Source organism: Terrapene carolina, unplaced genomic scaffold (genome assembly GCF_002925995.2).
Source record: "Terrapene carolina triunguis isolate 2854851 unplaced genomic scaffold, T_m_triunguis-2.0 Scaffold85, whole genome shotgun sequence".
Classification (NCBI taxonomy): Eukaryota; Metazoa; Chordata; order Testudines; family Emydidae; genus Terrapene; species Terrapene triunguis.
The window spans coordinates 30,836,705-30,860,274 of record NW_020664436.1 but is presented as its reverse complement, the minus strand read 5'-3'; the positions used below and the strand labels follow the sequence as shown (position 1 = coordinate 30,860,274).

The 23,570-nt window shown below is 35.1% G+C and overlaps 1 protein-coding gene across 9 annotated transcripts in view; it reads left to right on the top strand.

The window, feature by feature from the left end:
* Nucleotides 1–23,231, top strand: part of QKI (QKI, KH domain containing RNA binding) — a 299,835-nt gene extending 276,604 nt beyond the window's left edge. For 2 of the 9 annotated variants that reach the window (XM_024194741.1, XM_024194740.1), the window contains 5 exons: nt 8,355–8,442; nt 12,348–12,644; nt 15,493–15,567; nt 17,246–17,351; nt 20,114–23,231. In XM_024194741.1, the coding sequence (XP_024050509.1) occupies nt 8,355–8,442; nt 12,348–12,644; nt 15,493–15,567; nt 17,246–17,280 (495 nt within the window). In that variant the 3' untranslated portion in view covers nt 17,281–17,351; nt 20,114–23,231. Of the gene's footprint in view, nt 1–8,354; nt 8,443–12,347; nt 12,645–14,722; nt 15,568–17,245; nt 17,352–20,113 lie in introns of all 9 variants that reach the window. The other 7 variants (XM_024194737.2, XM_024194735.2, XM_024194743.1 and 4 more) reach the window with 5 other exon arrangements.
* The last annotated feature ends 339 nt before the right edge of the window (nt 23,232–23,570 follow it).

The following is a 23,570-nucleotide window of genomic DNA, read 5'->3' as shown; positions in this document are numbered from 1 at the left end:
TGGGTATATAAAAGTGAAGTTACTGTGCAAATACAGGATTTGAATGATTTTTTTATTATAGGAAAAAGTGCAGCACTTCTTCATTCTTAGTAATACATGTTCTCCACTGCTGGCAAGTTTGCGATTTCATGTGACATTTATGTAAGTTATTTAGTGCGCTGCTTTGCATATTTGCATATTCATAAATTTATTGTATGGTCAACACACCCTGCCTCAAACAGTGGTGAGGAAGGACATGGAGCTGCACAAACTTTAACAGTTGTAGGTGGAAGAGGTGGCTGGATGGGTGGTGAAGGGTGACTGGAGAGGCTAAAGTGTTGGAAGAAGCTGAGTGGAGGTGTCTGAGAGACAGCTAGTGACTGTCTTGGTAGTGGGGTGGATCCTGAGATACCTGGAGATATTTGGGTTAGCTGGAGATGCTGAGGTAGGTAGAAGTGCTGGGCTACATGGAGAGTTGCTGAGGTAGTTTGGAGAGAGGTGTTTTCTGGGTGCAATGGGCTTCAGGGTTACTGGGACTGCATGGAGATTTTGGGGGTGGTTTCTGGATTCATGAGGTTGCTGAGGTGTGTGGGACAGTGGGTTTGATGCCATAATGGCTGCATGCTGCAGAAAGGTGGAACTGCAGGCAAATGTCTGTGCATACAGCTGAGCTGTAGGAAGGCTGCAAATATCCAGCTGAGATGCAGTAATGTGTGACGTACAAAGAGGTACATATTTATTCAAAAAATAATCTTGTCACATTTTTTCAAAGAAGTTATCTTATGGAGAAAGCGTATATGAATGCATGGGTGAGAGAGACAGGGTATGTGAGATAATATATTTTATTGGACCAACTTCTGTTGGTGAAGTTACAAGCTTTTGAGCTAAACAGAGTTTTTTCAGGTGTCGGGAGGGAAGCCTATGGATGTGTAGAGTGAGTGTGTAATGGCTTTTTTACACTTCATGGTGATCGTTACAAAACATACACCAACTTTGAACACACATACTAAACCCAAACACCAAGGATAAGAGATTTATTTACTGATGAATTGGGGCTATGTCTGTACAACTTATGAATTCTGGTTGATATTATGTATGTAGTTGTATTAAGGAAAACTGCTGTGTTGTTAGTGTCTGTCTGTGTCTGTCCACCATTGCTGACAGATCCTGTATCAAGTACACACCAGACAGGGACAATGGGAAATACTTAAGGTTGATGATAGTACTTGGACCTTACAAAGGTTATGCTAAAGAGCAAGGGCTTCCTTAGAAAAACCAGTTCAGCTGATGAGAGCAGGGAAGGTTGGAGCAGTTTAAACTTCCCTGGAATAGAGCAAAAGAGGCCAGTTTACCAGGAGGTATTTAAATAAAGAAACATACAAGAACAGAGAATGAGACAGGAAGAGGAAGAGCAGGAGAGAGCAAGGTCACAGAAGTTGGATAAGGGACTCTATGAAGAAGAGACCATGCAACATGTAACAGCCTGTATGAGGCGGGGGACACTCTGCCTTTCTGTACACAGATGGACCCCAAGAACTCTCAAGGGAAGGGTGAGCTAGAGAGACACTACATTTTAAGATGTTTATTGTTTTGTATGATACACAGAGTGTTAAACTGTAACCAGAAGCTTCCCGTATTTGGGGTGAAGTTCATGTGTTAAGTAACTTCGGATATCTTGAGGTTAGTGCTGGTCCTAGAAGCTTAGGGCAAATGGGCTGAGGAGCCCCATTTCTGAGAAGGGGTACTGGTAGTCAATGCCCAGGAAGTGTGCCAGAGAGGCCAAAGGTAGAAATTGCTACAGCCTGCTAAGTCTCTAGATGTTTCACACTCCAAGGTATCCAGAGCACACAGGCTTGGATTCTCCTCACAATAATCCTAGTACATGGCCATGAAGGGGAGCACTTGCTAGGATCTGTGACAGAAAGCAAATCATTTAGTTTGAAACTAATTCTCTCTTAAGCGCTCCCTTTCTTCAAATCTCCCAAAGTATTAGATCATTAGTTCTCATGCAATGTGACTTTATACCCCAGATAGAAATCTCTTGAACCATGAATTCAGTTTAAGGGATGGGATGGAGTCCAAGGTAAATGCCATTAGTTTTAGTATATTGCTGGGTTTTAAATACACCTCTACCCTGATATAACACGAATTTGAATATAACACGGTAAAGCAGCGCTCCGGGGGGTGGGGCTGCGCGCTCTGGCGGATCAAAGCAAGTTCGATATAACGCGGTTTCACCTATAACGTGGTAAGATTTTTTGGCTCCCGAGGACAGTGTTATATCGAGGTAGAGGTGTAATTGTTCTAAATACTTTAGCCCATCTGAGGGTTTAAAATAATGGCAGTATAGTTTGAAACCTACACAATATACCAAAAATAAGCGCTTAACCTGATCTGATCCCTCTCCTCCACTACCTTCCAAAGGTTGACTGTATGCTTTAGCAAACTCATTTAGTAGATGTAATTTTGCATGAGCAAGATCCACTTCTTCCAGGAATCTGTATAAGGTACATTAACAGCAAATACATTTTGAAAGCCCTTACCTTACCTTAACTATGCGGGATAGTACACATTTAATGTGAAAGGTGGTACATTTTTTTAATGTACTGTATTTGAATATTTTTAGTACCTCATTGGAATTAATGTACTTACTGCACATTTCCTTCAATATTCCTTTTTTTCCTTGTCAGCCCTACCCATACAACTATGCATGTATGGATCTCCGTGGATGCTCATTATACAGATAAACACATGTATTTGTGTAGTACTCAGTTTATCTACCTCAACAAGATGAAGGGGCAATTTTGAACACGTGATCCCAAGGTGACTGGGTATTTCAAACCTGGGACTTAGGCTACTAAGACAGCTTAATCTTGACAATAAGGTTTAGTGGTAGTCAGTATTTTTATTTTTTATACATGTTTCTTTTAAAATCTCATTAAAAGAATCTCTTTGCTCTCATGAACATTTATTGTTTAATATTGATTAGAGAGGGGTAATATTATAGCATCAACAGCCATAATTCATAAAGCTCCTCTTTCCAGTCCTTTTCTACCCAAGAGGCAAGAATTCTAAACTCGGATGCATGCAATAACATAGAAATTATGATTGTATTCACAACAGAAATTATGCAAAAAATTTCCAGCAGTTTCTAACACCAACTCTACAGATATTAGTAATTTTGAGAGCCCTGTTATAGATGGGCAGCCAGCTATTGCTAGAATTTTAAGCACTGTGCCCATCTGATGAGATGGCACATTGCTTAAAATGCCATTGGTAGCTCCTGACATTGCTACCACAGGTGCAGCTGAACTGCTATTAGCATCAGCGAGAAATTCTTGCAAAATGTAAACAGGGCATGCAGTATACTTTCTCTCAATATACATTGTACCTTATTAGGGAATTCCTACCTATATTCCTTCAGCCTTTTTCATTCAGTAAGGAGTCTTGAATGTTCCCATTACAAAGTGATGTTTCAACAGTGAGGTACCAAACTGTTTTATTACTTAATCTGCATGTTATATTGTACCTGAGAAATATAAGGGGAACATTGAAGAATTAAGAGGATGAAAGGCTTGAGTGAATCACTTGAGCTTAAACTAAGCAATGCAAATCTGGCTTTAAGTGACCTTATTGATGTTTGCTTAAAGCAGCTTCTTCTCAGTACAAATGACTGGGCTTTGTTGTAGATACTGAACAGGTAGCGTTCTGTCTCTTTAGAGATTGCCTTTGTATCCTTGATGCAACCCCTCTTTGCTTCAGCAGAGAGTGCCTGCAGAAATGCCCGGAGCTAAAATAGATTGCATCAGTGTGTCTCATTTGATCAGCTGTGAAGAGAGAGGACAGGTCAAACAACAGCACATGCCCATTTCTGCATTCTGTGTCGCTAAAACTAGTCTCTGGCAGCTGAAGAACAAGGGCCAATGAAACTGGAGTGGAGGATTTGATAGTACAGGATGTGTGTGCACACAAAATGGCCCTGAACACTTTTGTACTTGGCAGTTTGAAAAGAGGTGGCAAGCAACTGTGACAAGTTAATGCATAATCAGATACAAGTTATTAAACAATACAGGTAGAGCAATACAGTGACAAGATAACCACCTATGCCTAGAGGTGATAGCATTATGTAATAAACAGTGCCATCTTCTGGGAAGAGTTGGAATCATGCCCATGTGATTAGCACTTCTGAAGTTTTTTACAGGTGTTTTTCTTTTGTGTGTAATATACTGCTCAAAAATCCAAACTAAAACTGGGAAAAGCTGCTGATGTGACATTCCAAGTTCCAGATCCTACAACAGTGAAGTACCATGTACAAGTAGACATATCACATTTTTTTGAAGCAGAAATTTATAAAAAGTGATCTTGAGGCTGTATAAAATTAGATGAAGAACTGTTAAACTGTACCTCAGAGAAGGCTGAGAATGAACAGTTGACTGTCATGTCTGTTTTTGGAGGCTGAAGGTACAGTATTACCTTTAAATGCACTTTGTGTAAATTCTAAATAGTTGCCTCTTACTATAGGAAATTCATCGATCTATATAAAAACATGTTACAGGTCCAAGGAGATAGTAACAATTTTATTTAAAGTTTGTTGCTTAAGCAGCTATGTATTGTTTTTCTCCACACCTTCTCTTCCTTGGAAATTTGCTAGCTATGATCAGTTATATTAGCAAGGTTTTCATTGTGGTTCAAGTATATTCAGCACCTAGCAGTTGATTGAGATCTTCCAGGGAGTGTAATGTAAGATTTGTCACCTACACAGACATATTAATAACTCAGATCAGTTCCCTAAGCTGATTTTGGAAGAAATTCAAGTTCTGGTAATAATTAATGGTACTATGCTTGATCTTTTGCATTTCATTGATAGCAGTGTTACACATTGCTTCAGAGAAAAGCTAGATTCTTGTTGATGTTCCAGTTATTTACTAAAACTGAAAGCCTTTATCAAAAATATAGATTGGTACTAAAATGAAAAATCAGAATAAAAGTGTCTGCTTATTATTAAAATAAAATAGAAAATAGTTAAATAGCATCTATATAATGAGGTGGTCAGTTATAGTGCTACCATAAGTAACAGTAGAAAAAAGACTAATGTAAGCTCTTGTTCAGTTTAGTGCATCGTAATTAGCTTCTTACATGTATTCTGACCAATTTACCAGCAATGATAACTACCAGCAGTGACAACTTTCTTAACACTTAGCCTATTTGAAAATTCAGAGCATACTAGATAAGGGGGGATATAACTACTATTCTGAAAAGTATGATTTCAATTAATATGAGAAGTAAGTGAAGCCTGGGACTGCATTTAATGGTACAATTTGCAGTTAAAGAGGTAATTGAAAAAGCATTTACTTTTCCAGAAATATTAGTGTCAGATAAGTCTAAAATCTATGTATGCCACCACACACTAATCACAATATATCAGAAGGAACCTATAACTCTTATAGGTTTAGCCTATTCTGAATATTTTACCAAAAACAGAAGTTTTATATAGTATGTATACATGTAAGGATACTGTACATAGCCTATTTTGTGGTTGGGATGATGAAAGTACTTGAATGAGATCATTAGTGAATTTTCAAAAGTTATGAAAATGTAAAGTTTATATAGTCTTGAACTCTCTAACAGTTGCATCAAATTATTTTGTTAATAAACTTCAAAAAAAGTTTGTTGTCAAAACACACTCTTCATGGTATTATAGGTATATTTAGATATGATTATGAATATGCAGACTTCCTCTTGACTTTGTGTCTTCATAATTTGCTAAATAGGCTCTTCCTTTGCATTTGGAATAAAATATTTATAGTGATTATTTATTTCCTTAAATCAGCATGAAATATATACCAAAAATTTTGGAACTCCTGTAGGTAGACATGCTCCTTTCCTTTCTAAGTTCACAAAATATGAATGGAATTATTGCCATTTTGTAACAGAGTTATGAACAGTAGTTACTGGAAATATGCAATAATGGTTCATCTTAATTACCTACCTGCCCCAAGTGGACAAGTTAAATTAAATTAATGGAGATATCCTATCTCCTAGAACTGGAAGGGACCTTGAAAGGTCATCGAGTCCAGCCCCCTGCCTTCACTAGCAGGACCAAGTACTGATTTTGCCTCAGATCCCTCTAAGTGGCCCCCTCAAGGATTGAACTCACAACCCTGGGCTTAGCAGGCCAATGCTTAAACCACTGAGCTATCCTTAGTCTGTTGAACTAGAACTGTTAAGAAGAAAGGAAATAGAAAAAGGTGCCTTTCCTTACCGTGAACTCTTCCCAAGTTTTTAAAAAGTCACTGGCAATTTTGGATGCCTCCGTTTTTGGACACCTAACTTGAGTCACTTTAAAGAGGCCTGGTTTTGAGTGTAGAGGAGCAATACTTTCTGAAAAAGAGGCCCCCTTTAAAATGACTCTAAGTTGGGCACCCCAGTATTAAAGCACCCAGAGTCACTAATACTTTTTAAAATATTAACCTAAATGTCTGCAAAAATATATTTTTATAGGTGACTTTTTTAAAAATTCCCCAAATACAAATTTAGCCAACTTTTCAGGAGGACAAAACATGTTCAGGCTGGCACTTTAGATTGCCAATTTTCCATCCAGCTTTAAATCCCTGAGAGCGCATCATGTGTAGTAGTAATTGTACCATTGTTAAATTATATAATGGTGGCCTGGCATGGTGGTATAACCAAGTATACACATCTTTTTAATCTCCAATAAATGTTATTTTGCTATCTGGATAGTGGAATGTAAGTTAAGAAAATAGCAGTATGTGACATTAATATTGGGAAATTTGTTATTGCAAATTAGACAAAAGTACTATTTTTGCTTAGCAAGTGAAAAGTGAACTTAAATGAGTAGCTGTTCCATTACCTTTAGACCAGCAGCAAGGTACTGAAGGAAAGATGCTAGAGCTATTATGTGATAACTTTGTTTTGATACTGGATCATAAAATGTTTTAACACATTGGAAACTATACTGAATGTATGAAAGGCTTCTTCAGGATATCAAAATACAACTTTTTAGAATAAAACACATGAAACAATACCTGTTTTACTTACTGCTTTTGAGTTATACAAAGTATCAAAACTCAGTTCTCTTTTTCCTTCATTTATTTTTTAATGAGAATAATTGACAATATTATTGTTGACAATGGGATACATATTGGGGGGGGGAGGGACTCTAGACTCTGAGCCAAATTCCAACAGTAACATAAATGGTGTAAATAACACAGGTGTACCTTAACCAGAAAATGTGTGTATGTGGCAATAAAATGTAATTTACACCTATTCATCGTTTAGTGAGTGCACAAAATGAGCTCAGTTTAAGATGATTAGGTATTCTGTGGGAACCAAATTCCAGATCTAGTATAAACAGGTATAATTTTTATTTGAGATCAATAAAAGTATTGTATCCTTTTTTGCTATGGCTGATGTTGGTCGTGGAGTTTTGGGTTTGGTGCTTGAATTAAGGCCATGACCCAGCAAAACAATTTGCATTGACTTTAGTGGGATTACTCACATACTTAAATTTAAGTATGTGTTTAAATGTTTTGCAGAACAGGCCTAATTTGGAGGAGGTGAGGCTGTTTTATTATTATACAATTTCTTGTTAGTTAGTTTCTAGTACATTCATCTTCCTGACCCCAAACATGTAAATTGCACAGGTTTGGAATTCATTAGGAATACAAAATGATTACAAGTTATATTACTTTGCTACTTATTTTTGTTTTGTGACCAGTTTGCATCAGCATTTATATCACTGCTGAATTTCAGGGAACTTGCACCAACTTACCTGCAAGCTTTATTTGGCTGAATTTGGCCTATTTTAGTTCAGAATTTGAAGCTGTTTGTGGACGTGAATGTTGACTTTCAACAGTTGTAGACTTAATGTTCAGAATAGAAGCCCAAATTATTTCTTTTTATGTAATATTCAATATCTGGCATAATAAAAACACATTAATTTAAGCCCCAATTATTTAATATTTGCATTTTCTTTCATTTAGTCCACCAACCAAATATCTTCTACAAGTATTTAGAAGTTAATACTTCTTCATTTAAAATCTTAAAATCGCCTTTCAAACACAGATTTAAACTTTAGCTCTGTTTTGGTAATTTTTTACTTTTCTTTTATTCACTTTTATATGACATTCATCCAGTACCAATTATTGGAGGTCTACTTACAATTTTAATACTTTCAGATCCATGGAGGTTAATAATACACTAATATTCCCATAAGGCTTATGTATAATATAAATAAGTGTTTCCATCCATTCAAACTCAGATAAATGTCTTTTTTCTCTCTCAAGTCCTAGGCGCAGGTTTGGCTCATAAAATAAAATATTAGTCTAACTTTCTTTCCTACTTTTCATACACAGGCAGAGGGGGAAGACAGCCTTAAAAAGATGCAGCTAATGGAACTTGCAATTCTGAATGGCACCTACAGAGACGCCAACATCAAATCACGTAAGCATGACAAAATTCTAGGGGCCAGTAGGAGAGCAGTCTCCACGGAGGTTTTGTTTCCCAACCCTTCTCCTTTTGGCAAATGCACAGTTGCATATCTGTTGACGAGATTGAGACAGTATGGTTAGTACTGTTGCAAATTCAAGATATTTTGATTTTTTTTTTCCTGTCAATATGTCTGAGTTTTTTAAATAATAAGTATTTATTTTTTAACTCTGATCAAAGTTGAGCCCTAAAAGCAAGCTTTTTAGGCTATGTCTACCCTTAAAACGCTACAGTAGCGCAGCTGTTCCACTGTAGCAATTCAGTATAGACACTTACTACAGTGACGGGATGGGTTCTCCCATCGCTACAGGTATTCCATCTCCCTGAGAGGTGGTAGCTAGGTTCACAGAAGAATTCTTCCATCAGCCTGGCACTGACTTCATTGAGGGTTAGGTTGGCTTAACGATGTCGGTCTGGGGTGTGGATTTTTCAGACCCACGAGAGAGAGAGCTATATTGATGTGACTTTTCAGTGTAGACCAGCTTTTATGTTTTGTAAACTATAGAAGCTGTGGTATTCCTCATAATTTTGTTTTTTATTTCTTGCCATGTGTAAAAGAGGATAGATTCCTTTTCACCTTTTTTAGAGAGATTTAAGGGAATGTAACAGTTGTTCAAGATAACATGAATAACATTTTCTGTATTATATTCCTTCCTGTCATCTTGCTTGCATGTTTCCCCAATGTTATGTTTTTCCAGTGATTCATTAACTGATTTCACATGCAAGTTCACAGAGATCAGTGGTGTAATGAGCCCTTTTGTAACAATTCTTCCTCCATTAGATTGATTTGAGCATGCATGTATGTACAGTTTTATACTTGAAGCTGACTTGCATGCACTTGGTTATCAGAGTACATGTGACATGTGCCTGCTATTCTTTATGGTATAAACTCTTTTCTCCAGGATAGAACGTAAAAGCTTGTTAATGAAAATTCAAATTTTAAAATTATTCTCAAACCTTTACTCTCGCTGATACAGGTGTCAAATGTAAGCACAGTCATGTCAACTTTTTCATTAAGGGTATACTGATATTTGCAAAAGTTGTCCTTCTACATGTGCACTTCTATTACAGTTTATAGTAAATGGTGGTTATATGCAAAACAAACCAATGAGAGAGATCATGCCAATTAAGTTTAGCCACTTTAACTTCTTCAGATGAGATCTGATAACAGTAACCTGAAGAGAGAGAAGAATTGGATTTGTGCCTTTTTTTTCTGCTTTCTGATTTTTTTTTAAAAAAAAACTTTAAAGGCTTGGGGTGGGAGAGGGACCTGCTTTTTGTTCCTCTTCTTTAAAATCTGTCAGGAATGTCAAATCTTCCTTTACTGGAAGCCTGTCTTGAAAGACCCAGATTTTGTGGAGGTGAATGTTTTCCATAATCAAAGGAGCAGAGTAGTTAATCTTTAACAAAAGAGCTTTTCTTCCTACTGCTTATTCTGGCATTAATTTGTCCTAATAAAAACAAAGCACAGTTTTGAAAATTGTGAATAAAAAAACCTGGCCCTATCACTCAGGTTTCAGTCACTTGATATCTGTGGACCGTAGGCTTTTTCAAAACATAAACTTACACAGGTTTAACAAAGGTTAGTTAACACACGTGCACTGAAATAAGGCCTAGTCTAGTCACAAAGGTTGTACTGATTTAATTATAAAGGTATAATTAAAGCAATATGACTCCCCAAGGTCTTGTCTAAACTTAAAACTTTCTCCGGCATAGCTATATTTATCAGACGTTGGGGGAGGGGAGGGGGAGAGACACCCCTCTCCAACACTGCTATGGGTACAAAACCCCAGGTAGATGCAACTGTGTTGACGTAAGAGTGCTTCAGTCAGCATAGCTAATGTTGTTCGGGGAGGCTTTGGTCCTTCACTGGCAGAAAAAGTTTCTGTTGTGCATTGTGTCTGCAATGAAATTTGAAAATATAAGACACACAGAATTGGAGGTTTTCATATTTCATTTCAAATCTACAAACTGGCCAGCATACATACATTCTGTAGTGTAGACATAGCCCTAGTGGAATTGCAGTTTTACCGATATGAAAGTTCTTATACCAATATGGCTTAGTTTTGTTTGGGAAGGGAATAAGCTGTACTGGTATAACTATGTTCACACTAGGGGTATGTCTACACTGCCCAGGTTACAGCGTGGCCGCGGCAGCGCTGTCATGTGGGCAGTATAGACATGCTTTATCGCCGGGGGAGAGCTCTCCCGGCGATTTAAAAACACACATGCACACACACACACAGCTTTATTGCCGGGAGCATGGCTCACAGCGATAAAGCTCTGTCTTTACTGGCGCTTTTCAATGCTAAAACTTTTGTCACTCGGGGGTGTTTTTTCACATCCCTGAACAACAAAAGTTTTAGCGCTGAAAGTGGCAGTGTAGACACCGCCTAGGTTTTTATTGGTATAAGCTGGCAAAACAAAACAAAATCACACTCCCAACCAACATAATTAGTTATACTGTGTGTAGACCAGGCTTAAATTGGATTCATTTCGCACCTTGTATTATTTTGCTTTGAATTTTTTAATAAACCAGCCATTAAACCAGTTGCTTAGTTAAACTGATGCAGTCCCTTTCTGGACATTCTTATATTGGATTGAGTGGCTTACTTCATTTGACCTTAAACCTGTTTCTAACTGACTTAAGGTAAACCAAAATAAGAATGCCCATGCAGCAGTTTAACTAGAGCTTGTTCAAATTTTCAATTTTTTCATCTGAACAAGTTCTAGCATTTTTTAATTTTGAATAGATACTTTGAAATGTAACTTATTTTTTCTTTTCATTTTGACATATCAAAAGCCTGAAAATCCAGAAACAAAAACTGAAAAAATTCTGTTTTTCATTTCCAGAAAAAAAAAATTTAAGACTACATGAAATACAATTTTTATTTCATTTCAAAAGCTTCCACAGAAAACCTGAAAATTTTCTGTCAAAAGAATTCTAAAAGGCATTTTTCCAATGAATTTTTTTCCAGGAAAGTTTTGGATTTTCCAACCACCTGTAGGTTTAACTAATTCATTTAAAAAGCATTCTTTAAGTCAAACCATTGTAATTCTGCATTTACACAAGCCCATAAAATCTAAGCTTGGGGGTTGACCCCACGAGAGGTGTTAAAACCTGTCTGGATTGGGGGCTAAAATATTTTAAACAGCATTTAATTAAAATGTGCTAGCTCCATTTTTTTAAGTACTTTTTTTCCTAACCTACACTTCCAGGAAACAGTGTCAAAAACACATGAATTTCTAATTTAAAATGGAAATAGGAAAAAAAATACTATTTTTGAGAATGGGGGAGGGGGAAGGAAGAATATCATCTTTTTGGACCTATTTCATTCATCACAAAGAAGCAAAAAAGGACACCTTTAACCCCAATGATCATGGGAGGTTTTATGTATTTTGAAATAGAATTTTAATATAAACAGAAGTATTATGAAACCATTTTTCATTTTGTATGAAAGGTCTGCATAACTGACTATCTGTGGATTCTATAGTTGCACTATATTTTACATTCCATGTACGATTACAACAGTATTTTCTGTCTGTCTCATGCAGTCTTGAAAGCATAGGTAAAAGAAACATGGTTTAAATTGAGCTTTCGTGCTATGTAACCTGTTTAGAAATCTACTTCACTGTTTTATAAAGGCTTTTTTTATTTTGCATGTTCATACTTAAGCACACTGAGAAATGGAAAGCTGTTTGCATTTGAATGGTGTGCTTTGGCACTGTGTGATCAGCGCATGTACTAATGATTTCCTTTTATTTTTCTTCTTTCCTACTTTTTCCCCTTTTTTCCCATTCTTTTCACGTTTTGTACTGCTATCTCCATACTTCCTTCTAAATTTCTTTGCTTACTGTAGCAGCCCTTGCCTTTTCTCTTGCAGCGACAGCCCAGGCTCCAAGGATTATTACTGGGCCTGCGCCTGTTCTCCCCCCAGCTGCCCTGCGTACTCCTACGCCAGCTGGCCCTACCATAATGCCTTTGATCAGACAGATACAGACCGCTGTCATGCCAAACGGAACTCCTCATCCAACTGCTGCAATAGTTCCTCAAGGACCTGAAGCTGGTTTAATTTACACACCCTATGAGTATCCCTATACACTGGCACCAGCGACATCAATTCTTGAGTATCCTATTGAACCTAGTGGCGTATTAGGTAAGTTTCTCTACTAAGATGATTAACTGAATTGTAGATCATTTTCTAAGGCTGCTTTATTGTGTGTTTTACTATTGTATGAGAGTCAGTGGTTCATTGAAACTTTGTTTTTTAAAGAGAGCTCTGACCCTATTTTGTTTCATTTAAATATTCATAAATTGCCCAGTAAAAAGTGCATTGAATAAGTGCAGCTCTAAAATTGTTTTATGTAGATTGCTAAATTCATGTGTCTTTAAAAGGTCAATATTTATTTTGGAGCATTTTTAATTTTTTGAAAACAAAATTGTGTTTATTTTAATCAAATTGTAGTACATTTAAGTTTTTTGTAGTGCTATCAAATGAAAACATCTTTTAGACAAGAATAAAAGCAAATAGGAATTGAAATGCGTAGTTAATATAAATACTTTGTACTGTCCCAAATGGAAAACTTGAATGCACTTTTCTAAAATGTAAATAAATTTACAATAATTAAAAAGGATCATTTTTAATTTTGCACAACATTTTCTGGTATCAAACAAATCTTGAAAAAAACTAAAAATATAGTTTCCATTGATCTGATGAATTAATCTAGTGGCAAGAACCTAAGAATCTGTCTTTAAGCAGAAAACAAAATAATAGTTTCAGTAAGTAAACTTAGCTCTTTTAAGATGTGGCTGGAGAACAGTGCAATTAGAAACATTACTGACACCTTTTTTATAGAGTTGACTGAAATGCCAATCATATCTGGTATTTCAGTCCATTGACTTGCTAGATCAAGGCTAGAATACATCTGCTGTTTATAATCCAGTTAACCAGTCAATATAAAACAAACTGTTTCAATGCAATTTCTCTCCTCCTTACTCCCTCCAGAATTTGAATAATCTTTACTCTCTGGTTCTTTTACTAAATGGTATATGACCTTGGTGCTGCATGATTTTGTTGACTTATAGGACTTTGATCTTTAAAGTTTGTTCAGCAGCAGTTATTGATTTACACAAATTCTAAAAGTCTCTAATGAACATTGGACATTAAGATTCGAAGTCAATATCTTGTTGAAAGAAATACAAAAAGCCAATGCTCAATTAAGTGAATACTACTAGCTGCTCTGTGTATATGTGTGTGTGCATCTGTCTTTACATGTTCCTTTTGGCATTGTGGATAGGAAAATGTACTTTTTTGTATTTAGTCATTTATTTTCAATTTTAGCACTAGTCATTTTTTAAAACATTTAATTGGTCAAAAGAATGAAGTCAAAAATAGCTTATTGCTATTGCATAGTCTCTGAAATAGCCAAAAAATTATGATAGATAAATTAGTAACAATGTAACTTTATACCTTTTTGGTGGTAATTTCCTTTTTATTAATAATTTTTCCTGCAACCCTGTGCATGTTGTTTTTCCACCTAGGAGTCCTCTGTGCTGGCACTTACAGGGTCTATTGAGGTAGTTTCACTGTGGTAGGGATCATTGTAGCCACCGGCTGAGTCCAGTACCAAATCTCTCTACCATTTGATGTAGTTGAGCAGTAAAGAAATAATGATTAAATGTGTTACTGCATGGTAATAACTTAATACAATGCAGAGAGTTTTTATGAATTTCAGGCAAGATTTTTATATAAAAAGAGTGGGGAAGGAGAATTACTAAAAAATGTATCTGTATCAGAATCCTTCCTGCACAGTCAGTGTTGCTTAGAGCACAAAAAAATAATGTTGATAGAGTAGAGCTATCTAAGCAAATGCCCTTTTGGCTGACCACTGAGGATGAGTTTTCACTAAAGAACTTCAATTATAATACAAAGTAACCTGGGCAATCTAGAATTACTGATTCTAATACGTGCTCTATCATTTGAGCAATGAAATTGAAAGTAATTTGTGCATTGCTGACAGAACTGATAGATTTGAAATGGTTTATTGTTGAGTTTTACCTTGTAACATATTTATGTATTTTTTGCCCATTTTTATGGTGAACTATTTAGGTATCTAAAAGCAGTTCCCTTAAAATTTACAAATGGGTGTTGGTGGTGGTGGTGATGGGAAAGTCGGTATCAGTGTCAAATCTTAGTTGGCGACTAATTTTTAATTCCCTTCCTTTTATCTGTAGGTATGGCTTTCCCAACGAAAGGCTAAGAATTCAAGAACGGTCTTAACTGAACCCTCATCAGATCTGAATTTAACAAATGCTTAGTTTCAGCAGTCTTGAAAAAAAAAGTAGCCTAGCAGTCAGTGACTTACTTGCACTTTTTTTGCACATAGATATAAAATAAACTAGTGCTATTAATTTGGTTTAGTCTCTATTATTACAAAGTAGCTGTAATTTATGAGTGTATAGTAGTATACTGACTGCTAAGTGTTCTATACTGTTTGCTTTACTAATCACCTAATTCATTGCAGTTCATACTTTATTGACTTAAAGTTTAAAACCACATCTGTAGGCATGAAGAATTGCTTTGAAACTTTTTTTAATGGTAGAAACTGGAAGTGGTCTGAAGGGTAGCAAATAATTGTCAGTATTAAAAATGGCATTATTTAAAGTAGTGCTGCTGCAAAAAAGGCACTTCAGTGAATATGTGACTAGTAAAGCTTAAATGTTCTTGGATCTAATAGATTTTATGAAATACTGTAATGTTGGGATTGAAAATGAGTGGATTAAACAGGTTAAGGCCAGGATGTTTGAAATAAATGCAATATTAATCTGCACAGATATACTTCATATATTAAAGTTAAGATTTGAAACTACTGTGCCTTAACTTGTTGCTTTCTTAAAATGAATTTTGTAGTAAATGATCACTTAAATCCATTTTGCTAAACCTGCTGTTAATGTTTGTCTTTGAATGTTTTCTAACTTTGTCTTGGTAATTGCAATTTAACTAGGTGCGGTGGCTACTAAAGTTCGAAGGCACGATATGCGTGTCCATCCTTACCAAAGGATTGTGACCGCAGACCGAGGTTAGTTTAGTTCTGCAGTTCTTTTTTATAAGAAATGCTTTGAGTGTACGTGAAATTTGCAACACCACAGCTGGTTAACCAAATACCATATTTTGACCCATTCATTAATATTTTTTCTCAAAAATCTAGTCACTATTTTAGAGCTTTGGAAACGATTGCAATTTTAAAGACATTGTGTAAACTTCTTTAGGTTTCCCATCTATTAAAATATATAAATCATGTGAAATGTTTAAAATACTATAACTGATTTCCTTTATAAGAACTATATAAGATTCAGCTTCATCAGGAAATAAGAGTTTAGTGCTACATTAATTGGTTTTCCCTTCAAACTTGCTCTTTTAATTGGTGTGGAAATATCAGATTGGTGTTGCAAAAATAAAATGAATGGATGGGTGCTTAATGAGAAGGAAGTAAAGGAATAAAATGCCTCCTGTCTGGAGAAAACTGAAGATTTAGATTTCTTTTTTCTAATAAACTGTTTGAGCCACTGTACTATATAATACTTCAAAAGTTTGTTGGGTTTGAGTCAGTAAAGGCAGTATTCTTTTATGTTCTTTTGCCAAAATGGATTTCTTGGTATTTGTCATTTGCTGCTAAAATACATTGTCTGAAGAAGAAGCAACTTTTGAAGTCCCGTTGGTGAGATGACATCCAGTATTTGGACATCTCTCTTAACTAACCAATGAATGGAAAATAAATCTTCATTTTTCTCCTGTTCATCAAATGTAACTTACCATCTTTGTATGCCCTTGGACCCTTGAATGAATTACTTAAGCTTATTAAGAAAAGTGATGTTTTCGGTTTATTGACATTGGGCTGTTCATTGACTAGGAAGCAGTGCAGGTTGAGCACTGGAACACCCAACCCCTTATCCCAGCTCTGTCAGTGACTCCTTGTGCGAGTCACTTAACCTTTCTGTGTATGTTTTCCCATCTATAAAATAAGGATGATAATACTTCCTTAGCTCGTGGGGTGTTGTGGGGATTAATGTATGTTCAATGCTTTTGAAGATGCAAAGTGTTTTGAAATTGCTTATTATTATTATTATTCTAAGGACCTATTCTCAACAAAATAGGATATCCACAGGCTTCCTTGATTTGATATACTTAAAGCCAAATTCAGGGGACAGGCATGTCTACTCCTAATATAGAATTTAGCCTACACTCCACCTCTCTCCTTCTGTTGATTTGTTAAGATCTGTGTCAGATTACTATATATAAGGAGGACACCATGGACACCAATACCAGAGAGAGGGGCTCTCTAAGATATTTATTATATTTTATGTAGCGCCTTTACCTTTTAATGCTTTATAAAAGGCACAAGCTGATATATAAAATCTATACAGTTACCTGAAAAAATTCTTTTCCCCTTATATCCCATCACAGTGGTTACAGTCTGCTGGGTTGTTCTGATTCTTTGTTGAAAGATGGGCAGCAGGGCATTTCTATACAAGGCCCATGTCTCTAGAATCTGCTCCTACTGATGGTCTCTCAGAGCCCAGATTTGGTGTCCTTCATGCCACAGTTGAAAAGCTTATTTGTTTAGGCAGGTATTTCCCTGGAACAGCTGGTGACCAAATCATTGTAGCAGGGCATGGAGTTTTTTTAATCTATTGGTTACTTTATTTGAATAGACCAATGTAGTATTTACTAATTTTGTTGTTTTTAATTCGTGTCAGCTGTTCAGCTGCCTTGGCAATGGTTGCAACTATAAATCATTGAACTGAAAATAATAAATATTGGAATCATCTCACCTTCTACTGAAACACAGACACTTCTTTGATGGTAAATTGTCCATATGTATAGCTCTTCAAAGTTAATTTGTATGTTTTAAAAAAGAATACACAGAGCTATTCTCTCATGGAGACCATACATGGTTCTGTGACCTGTATATTTTTTTACATTAAAACGATGCTGATAATTTCTGATGAATAGAGTTCTAAATTACCCGTAGCAACTTACATTACAAACCATAGGTTGCGCAAAGATATTTTTAAAGACTGTACTTCATTTTATTACAAATTTTAAAAAGCAGACTATCAGTGCACACTCTTTAGAGATTTAGAAGAGGGGTATGTTTTGGAAACAATACCTTTTGGCATAGTACAAACATTTTCCATAGAGGAGGTTAATGTGAGTTTTAAAAATTTGCTGTAAAATTAAAATACCAAAAATTGATCAACACTTGCCATGTGCACCTTCTGTGCAATTCATGACACACATTTTGATTAATTTGCCATTATTGGTATTTAAAAAGCAATGTCAGCAAACCGAAATATTAATTTTTTCAACCTGAAAGCATTTTAAACAGTTGTTAAATATCACTAAAATAAGTATGCATTCATTGGGTCTAAGATTACAAAAAACTTTTAAACTGGTTCTCATATTATATAGTACTACTGTATTCACTCTTTGAGTATGTTTTTGTTTTTTTGCATAGTTTTTTAGATATAAGCACTGCATTTAAAACAAGAGCCCCCAAACATGTACATGTGTTATTCTTATAACCAAGCATTTAGAATTGGTGAAGGGTTGACAAGTATAGTTCATTTCTACTAAGAATAAGATCCCGCTCTATAAATAATCCAAAACTGAATTTGATTCATATAATAGAGAGACTGACTGATTTAATTGTAATAAACTGTAAATGGTGTTGCACAGTTGACAAACCTGTGTGTACTGTTGAAGGCCAGGGACTTGGCAGAGGATGTATCACAGGTGTTCTGGTATCTTAAAAAGGTAGCTTACTTTGATTATATACTCCACAAGAAATGTTAATGCTGATAATTTTTCTGAATGTTTTTATCAAAACCAATTGTCACATAATTTATATATAAAATTTTAATACCATTTTAATCAAAATTGCAATCAGTATCAAAAATGCTTTAAGATTCTGTGTTTTTCGTATACCTGTAAAGTGGTGAGATTGTGCCACATTAAATATTTATATATATATTTTTTTTTTGCTTATATTTGCAACAGCAGTTTTAATTTAAACAAAATCCCACTTAGCAGAATTTTGAAGATGTTCAGGGAACATGTGGTCTCATTTAAGTTACAGTAGTAATTTTTAGTGTTTATAAACTGTATCCTAAATGATAGGCCATAGAAACCATTTTTATTATGTGAAGGTAAATCAACCCATGATATAGATCATTTAAAAATATGCTATCTGTGAACATTACACCTACTGGATTTCATTTTATGAAATGGCACAAATCTGACTTTGCACTGAATACCTTTCTCACTTTCATCTCCTCTGCCTTAGTCAGAATGGCAACAGTACAAAAACTCTATCAAACCTCAGAATTTATTAGATATGATTAAGCTGTTGAACAAGTCTTAAAAATTGTACTACTGTTAAGTGGACCAAGTTTGGTGAAGGAGAATGTGAGAGAGAATGATTAAAGAAGGATCAGCTCAAGAACATTGGGAATGATAACTTTCCACTTGAGAACTTTTTTATGTTTTACTGTAATTTTTTTGTTTTTGTTTGTTTGTGGTTTTTGTTTGTTTTTTGCAAAAGAAAATAGTATTTACAGGTGGCTTCTTTTAAAATATAAAAATATAAAGCAGGAATGTATATGAAATGTCAGATTTTATTGTATTTGCAGAGTATTAGCTTTGAAAATGAATAAAGAAAGCTGTCTGTAGTTTTAAAATGCCTTATTAGTATCAATTAGATACTTTCTCTATTTTTTGATGTACTTAGAGCTTTTGAAGTATAGAATTTAAAATGGCAAGACTTTTACAGTGTTTACATGCAAGTGCATTTTAAAAGTGTCCTATGTGTAAAATAGTATTTTCAACAGGAAAATGCTGGCTAAAGTAATAGGCTTAGCCTTTACCTGGTTTCCATGATGATGCCTACACTGCTAGACTACAGTTTAGTATTGCTTTGTATCATGAGGCCAAGAAATTCCATGTTGTTTGTAAATAGAATAATTGAAAAGCAATAAAAATTTTATTGAACAAAAGAAACCTTGTTTGGCCCATAGTTTATGTTAAACCAAATTGTTTATGAAAATTCAGATTCATTTCTTTTAACAAACAGTTATTAATAATCACATCCATCATTAATAGTTGCTTTAATGCTTGCACCTGGGAAAATACTAATGCTTAATAGCAGTCAGATACTGATTCTTTGCGCTGACTGTTTCAAAATTCTTTTACCAAGTGCCAAAAACTGTTCATTGTTTTTGTTTTCCAGTTTCCTTCATCGACTGCTACTAACCATTAGTTGTTAGTTGTATTTTATTTCTATTTTTTCCTGTTAACCAGTTTTGTGGGAGTGGGCTTCTCCTTCACATGTTCAAATCATGATACAAGGCTGTCATGATTTTATTGCATTCTGTAGATGGTGTCAATCAGTGCGTCAGAATTAAACATGCTTGTTTTTTTATTAGTTGTGATTAGTTTTCATGTTGTCATTAAGCCGTCACTAGCTGAAACTAATCTCTTCTCTATCTTTTCTTTCTCTTTTTTGTTTTTTTTATTTTGATTTTTTTGTTTTTGTTTTTGTTTTGTTTTTGTTTCTAACCACCCAGCCGCCACCGGCAACTAACCTATGACCTTCTGACCTCTGAACTCTTCACCCAATGATGACCTGACCATGCCTGCCTGCTGATCAGTTAACTGGTAATCGCCTTTGCTTGCCTGTCTTCAGTGCAGCGAGCTGAGGCACTTGTCCGTTCGTCTTACCATCTAACAAAAAAGACAAAGAAATTATTGTCCTCCAACTCAGCTTTTTTTTCCTGTTTGGGTGAAAGTGGTTCTAGAACCTGCACTGAATAGTAGTAAAGCAATAAGGTCCAATTCATCCCTCAGCACTGATCATCCTTTAGTGTCCCACCCTAAACGAACGGTAAGAAGGCCTCACTTAAGTGATGGAGACAGATGTCCCTTAACTACCCGATAACAGAGGCAGTTACTGTGAGCGACTTCTAGGAATCTTTTTCTTCTCATAATGAAGTCAAAGCTCTCTTTGAATGTACTGTGTGATGATGCATCATGCATGAACCTTTGGTCAGGGATGTCATTGGTGAAGGGATTCCAAAAAGTATTCAAAATTTGACTTGCTGTTTAGTCACTACCAGTGCCCTCAAAGGGCAAAAGTTGCAGCCTTTTTTCTATTGCCTGCCAAATTGGATGTTTTAAAAGAACGTGTGCCATGAAAGATAGATTTCAGTGAATTTTCAGAACTATGTTAATGCATAGAACAAAACAGCAACACTATGAAAGCAAAATCTGAGTTAAGATTACTTTAACCATATTTAAACTTTCTTAAAAGATTACATGAGAACAAGGTACATGCATTATGTGTCACATTACTGGGCAAACTGTTCAAATATTTTTTTTAAACCTCCCTGTATAGAAAAATTTCATTAAGGATGTAAAAGCCATGCTTGCCTATTTGCTGTATACATGTAATGAAATTGTAGATAAAGTGTAGTGCATTGAAACAAAATGAACAAAAAAGTAGATACTTTTACTATACAAGGGTGCTGGTGCAGAAAAAATATATTTTTGGAAATGTAGCATTTTATACTTTCAAGTGTTATAAAAAAAAAGAAAAAAAGAACAAAGAAACAACCCTTTATTTCATTAAATGATTTTTTCTGGTGGTTGTCAAGAAACAAAAGACCAAAAGAGCCTTTTTGTCTTTCTTTTTTATTTTTTAAGTATTGGAATAAGTCTAAAGAAAAGGAAGTGCCTTATTTTCTTCATGGTCATTTAGTCAAATGTCTCGTATAATCAGCTCCTCCCTCAGACAACAAGTTAATGCATGCCACTTAGTCGCCCAGTAAGTGAAAAGAAGCTGGGAAAGGAAGACAAATGAGTTGACCGTTTGAAATACCTGATTTTTGCCATAGTAGCATGATGCAACTTTGCCAAATCTTACAATGTGAAACGTTTGATAATTTTTCTATCAAATGCTGGCCCCTATTAGTCTTGGAACATTTTCACCATCTCAAACCATAGTTAACATATTTTGTTTCATGTACTTGCTCAATCTAAACCAAAGGGTTCTGACTCATTCTAAATCAGAGCATTAGCTGACTCATGTTTATAGGGCAGCAAGTGTTCCATTTTGTTCAGGGGATGGCGTGGAGTTGTCTTGATTTGAAATATTGACAAGTATAGCAGACCTTGTACTTGTCCACAGAATAAAGTTTGGTGGATAATGAAATTGAACATGTTTAACTAATTTTAAGTCTGACCTAAGCATGTCCCAGTATTTTGTAAGCAGCTCCCACGGTGTCAAATAGTGTATAAGATATTCAATTCTCATAATATTGATTGTTTGTTGCTTTTTATTCAAAAGAAAAGCAGGAAAGATTCATCAACTAACTATTTAAAAATTCATCTATAGTTCAGTATTATCTTTTAGCGCCACATGAAATTCATGTAGCTAGACCAGCATAACAGCTGAGAAGCTTTTTTGAATAATGTTGAATTCTGAAAATATTGAGCAAGTATCAGTTTGCTAATGGCTCAGTATTAGACTTGGCAAATATCAGGTGATAATTTATATCCCCTCTTGTCAACTTATTCTCCTCCTGCAAACCTCCATAGCTTCCAAATCAAAGGTCAATAGTAAGCTAAGAAAGAGGGTTTACGGTTTAAGCACCTATATGGTGACCTCATCTAGCATCTTGTCTCACCTGGAAACAATTATCAGTTTATTTACTATGCAATAGACATTCATCCTTTTGTATTCAGCTAGCTTTTGTTTATCGTGCCACCAGCTTTGTCTTCCTGTTACACATACAGTTGTTTTGACTTAATTTACAGTATATATGCTGTGCCATTTTGATTTTTGTTTGGTTGGTTGAATAAACCTGCGACACTCAAACATTTGAGAAGAGATTTGCTAAAACAATACCAGTATTTGATCCAGATTCATCTCAACTATGATAAACCTGGACATTTTTAGATGTTTATCAAATGGGGGAAAGTTACGTGTATGAAATAGAAGTGTGACATGTAATAGTAATGTTTGCTCTGAATGAACAAACTTTTGAAAACATAGTTGACAAAATTTTGGATCAACTTAAAAAAAAGCATGACTTTTGAAATCTCTGAATGCCTTGGTTCTCAGTATTATAATTCTTTATTGAATTTTTCTTTATTAAAATATGTAGTTTTAAGACTTCTTTCTGACAGTATTATGTAATTTTTTTAGAGTGGGTAGATGGGAGTGTCGCTTGTATGTAACAGTACAGATGACATGTATTTGTCTATTCTTTATTATCTTAGTAGTTTCATGCTGTGTATGTATCATAACCAACCTATTGCCTATGAGAAACATGTAAGATAATGTATTTACAGCCATTGTTACAAGTTTATAATGTATTTTTCTATCTTGTTTTATATGTATGTTATATAAAACATTCAATTTTTTTCCTGATTGAGAAAAAAAGGATACAAAAATGCAAAACCCACAATTTTGATAACTGAAAATTGCCAATTGTTTTGCAGTACTTTATTATATTGGGAGTGTTGTCTTTCTTGGGCTTTTAGTTAGCTACTGGATGAATACATTAGACATATTTGGGTTTTAGTTGGGTTTTTACATAGCTTGCATTTTAATTCTTTGGTTCTTTGCTGTTTCTATTAACCCATAGCATTATTTTAATAAATGTTATAATACCAACCTACTAACTCTGGACTATGTCTGTTTATTAACCATTACATGTTTAATTAAAATAAACAAACAAAGACGGAAGAATGTAAAGTCTTGAGTTACTGGACTAACCCTGAAGAACGTGACCACGGATAACACATGACTTGTATTTATGTTGTTTGTCGGCTGACATTCTGCACACTACTATTAAATTGGCTTTTGGTCATTCTGGCCTTTGCCTTGGGGGTAGGTGGAGTAGAGATGGGAACAAAGTAGCATTATTTGAAGCATTCTTCTTGTAGTCTTGCCACTTGCCTTTCAGCATCTGCATTACTAATTCCACACGTTACTTTTTCTTTCTCTAAAATAATCACTGT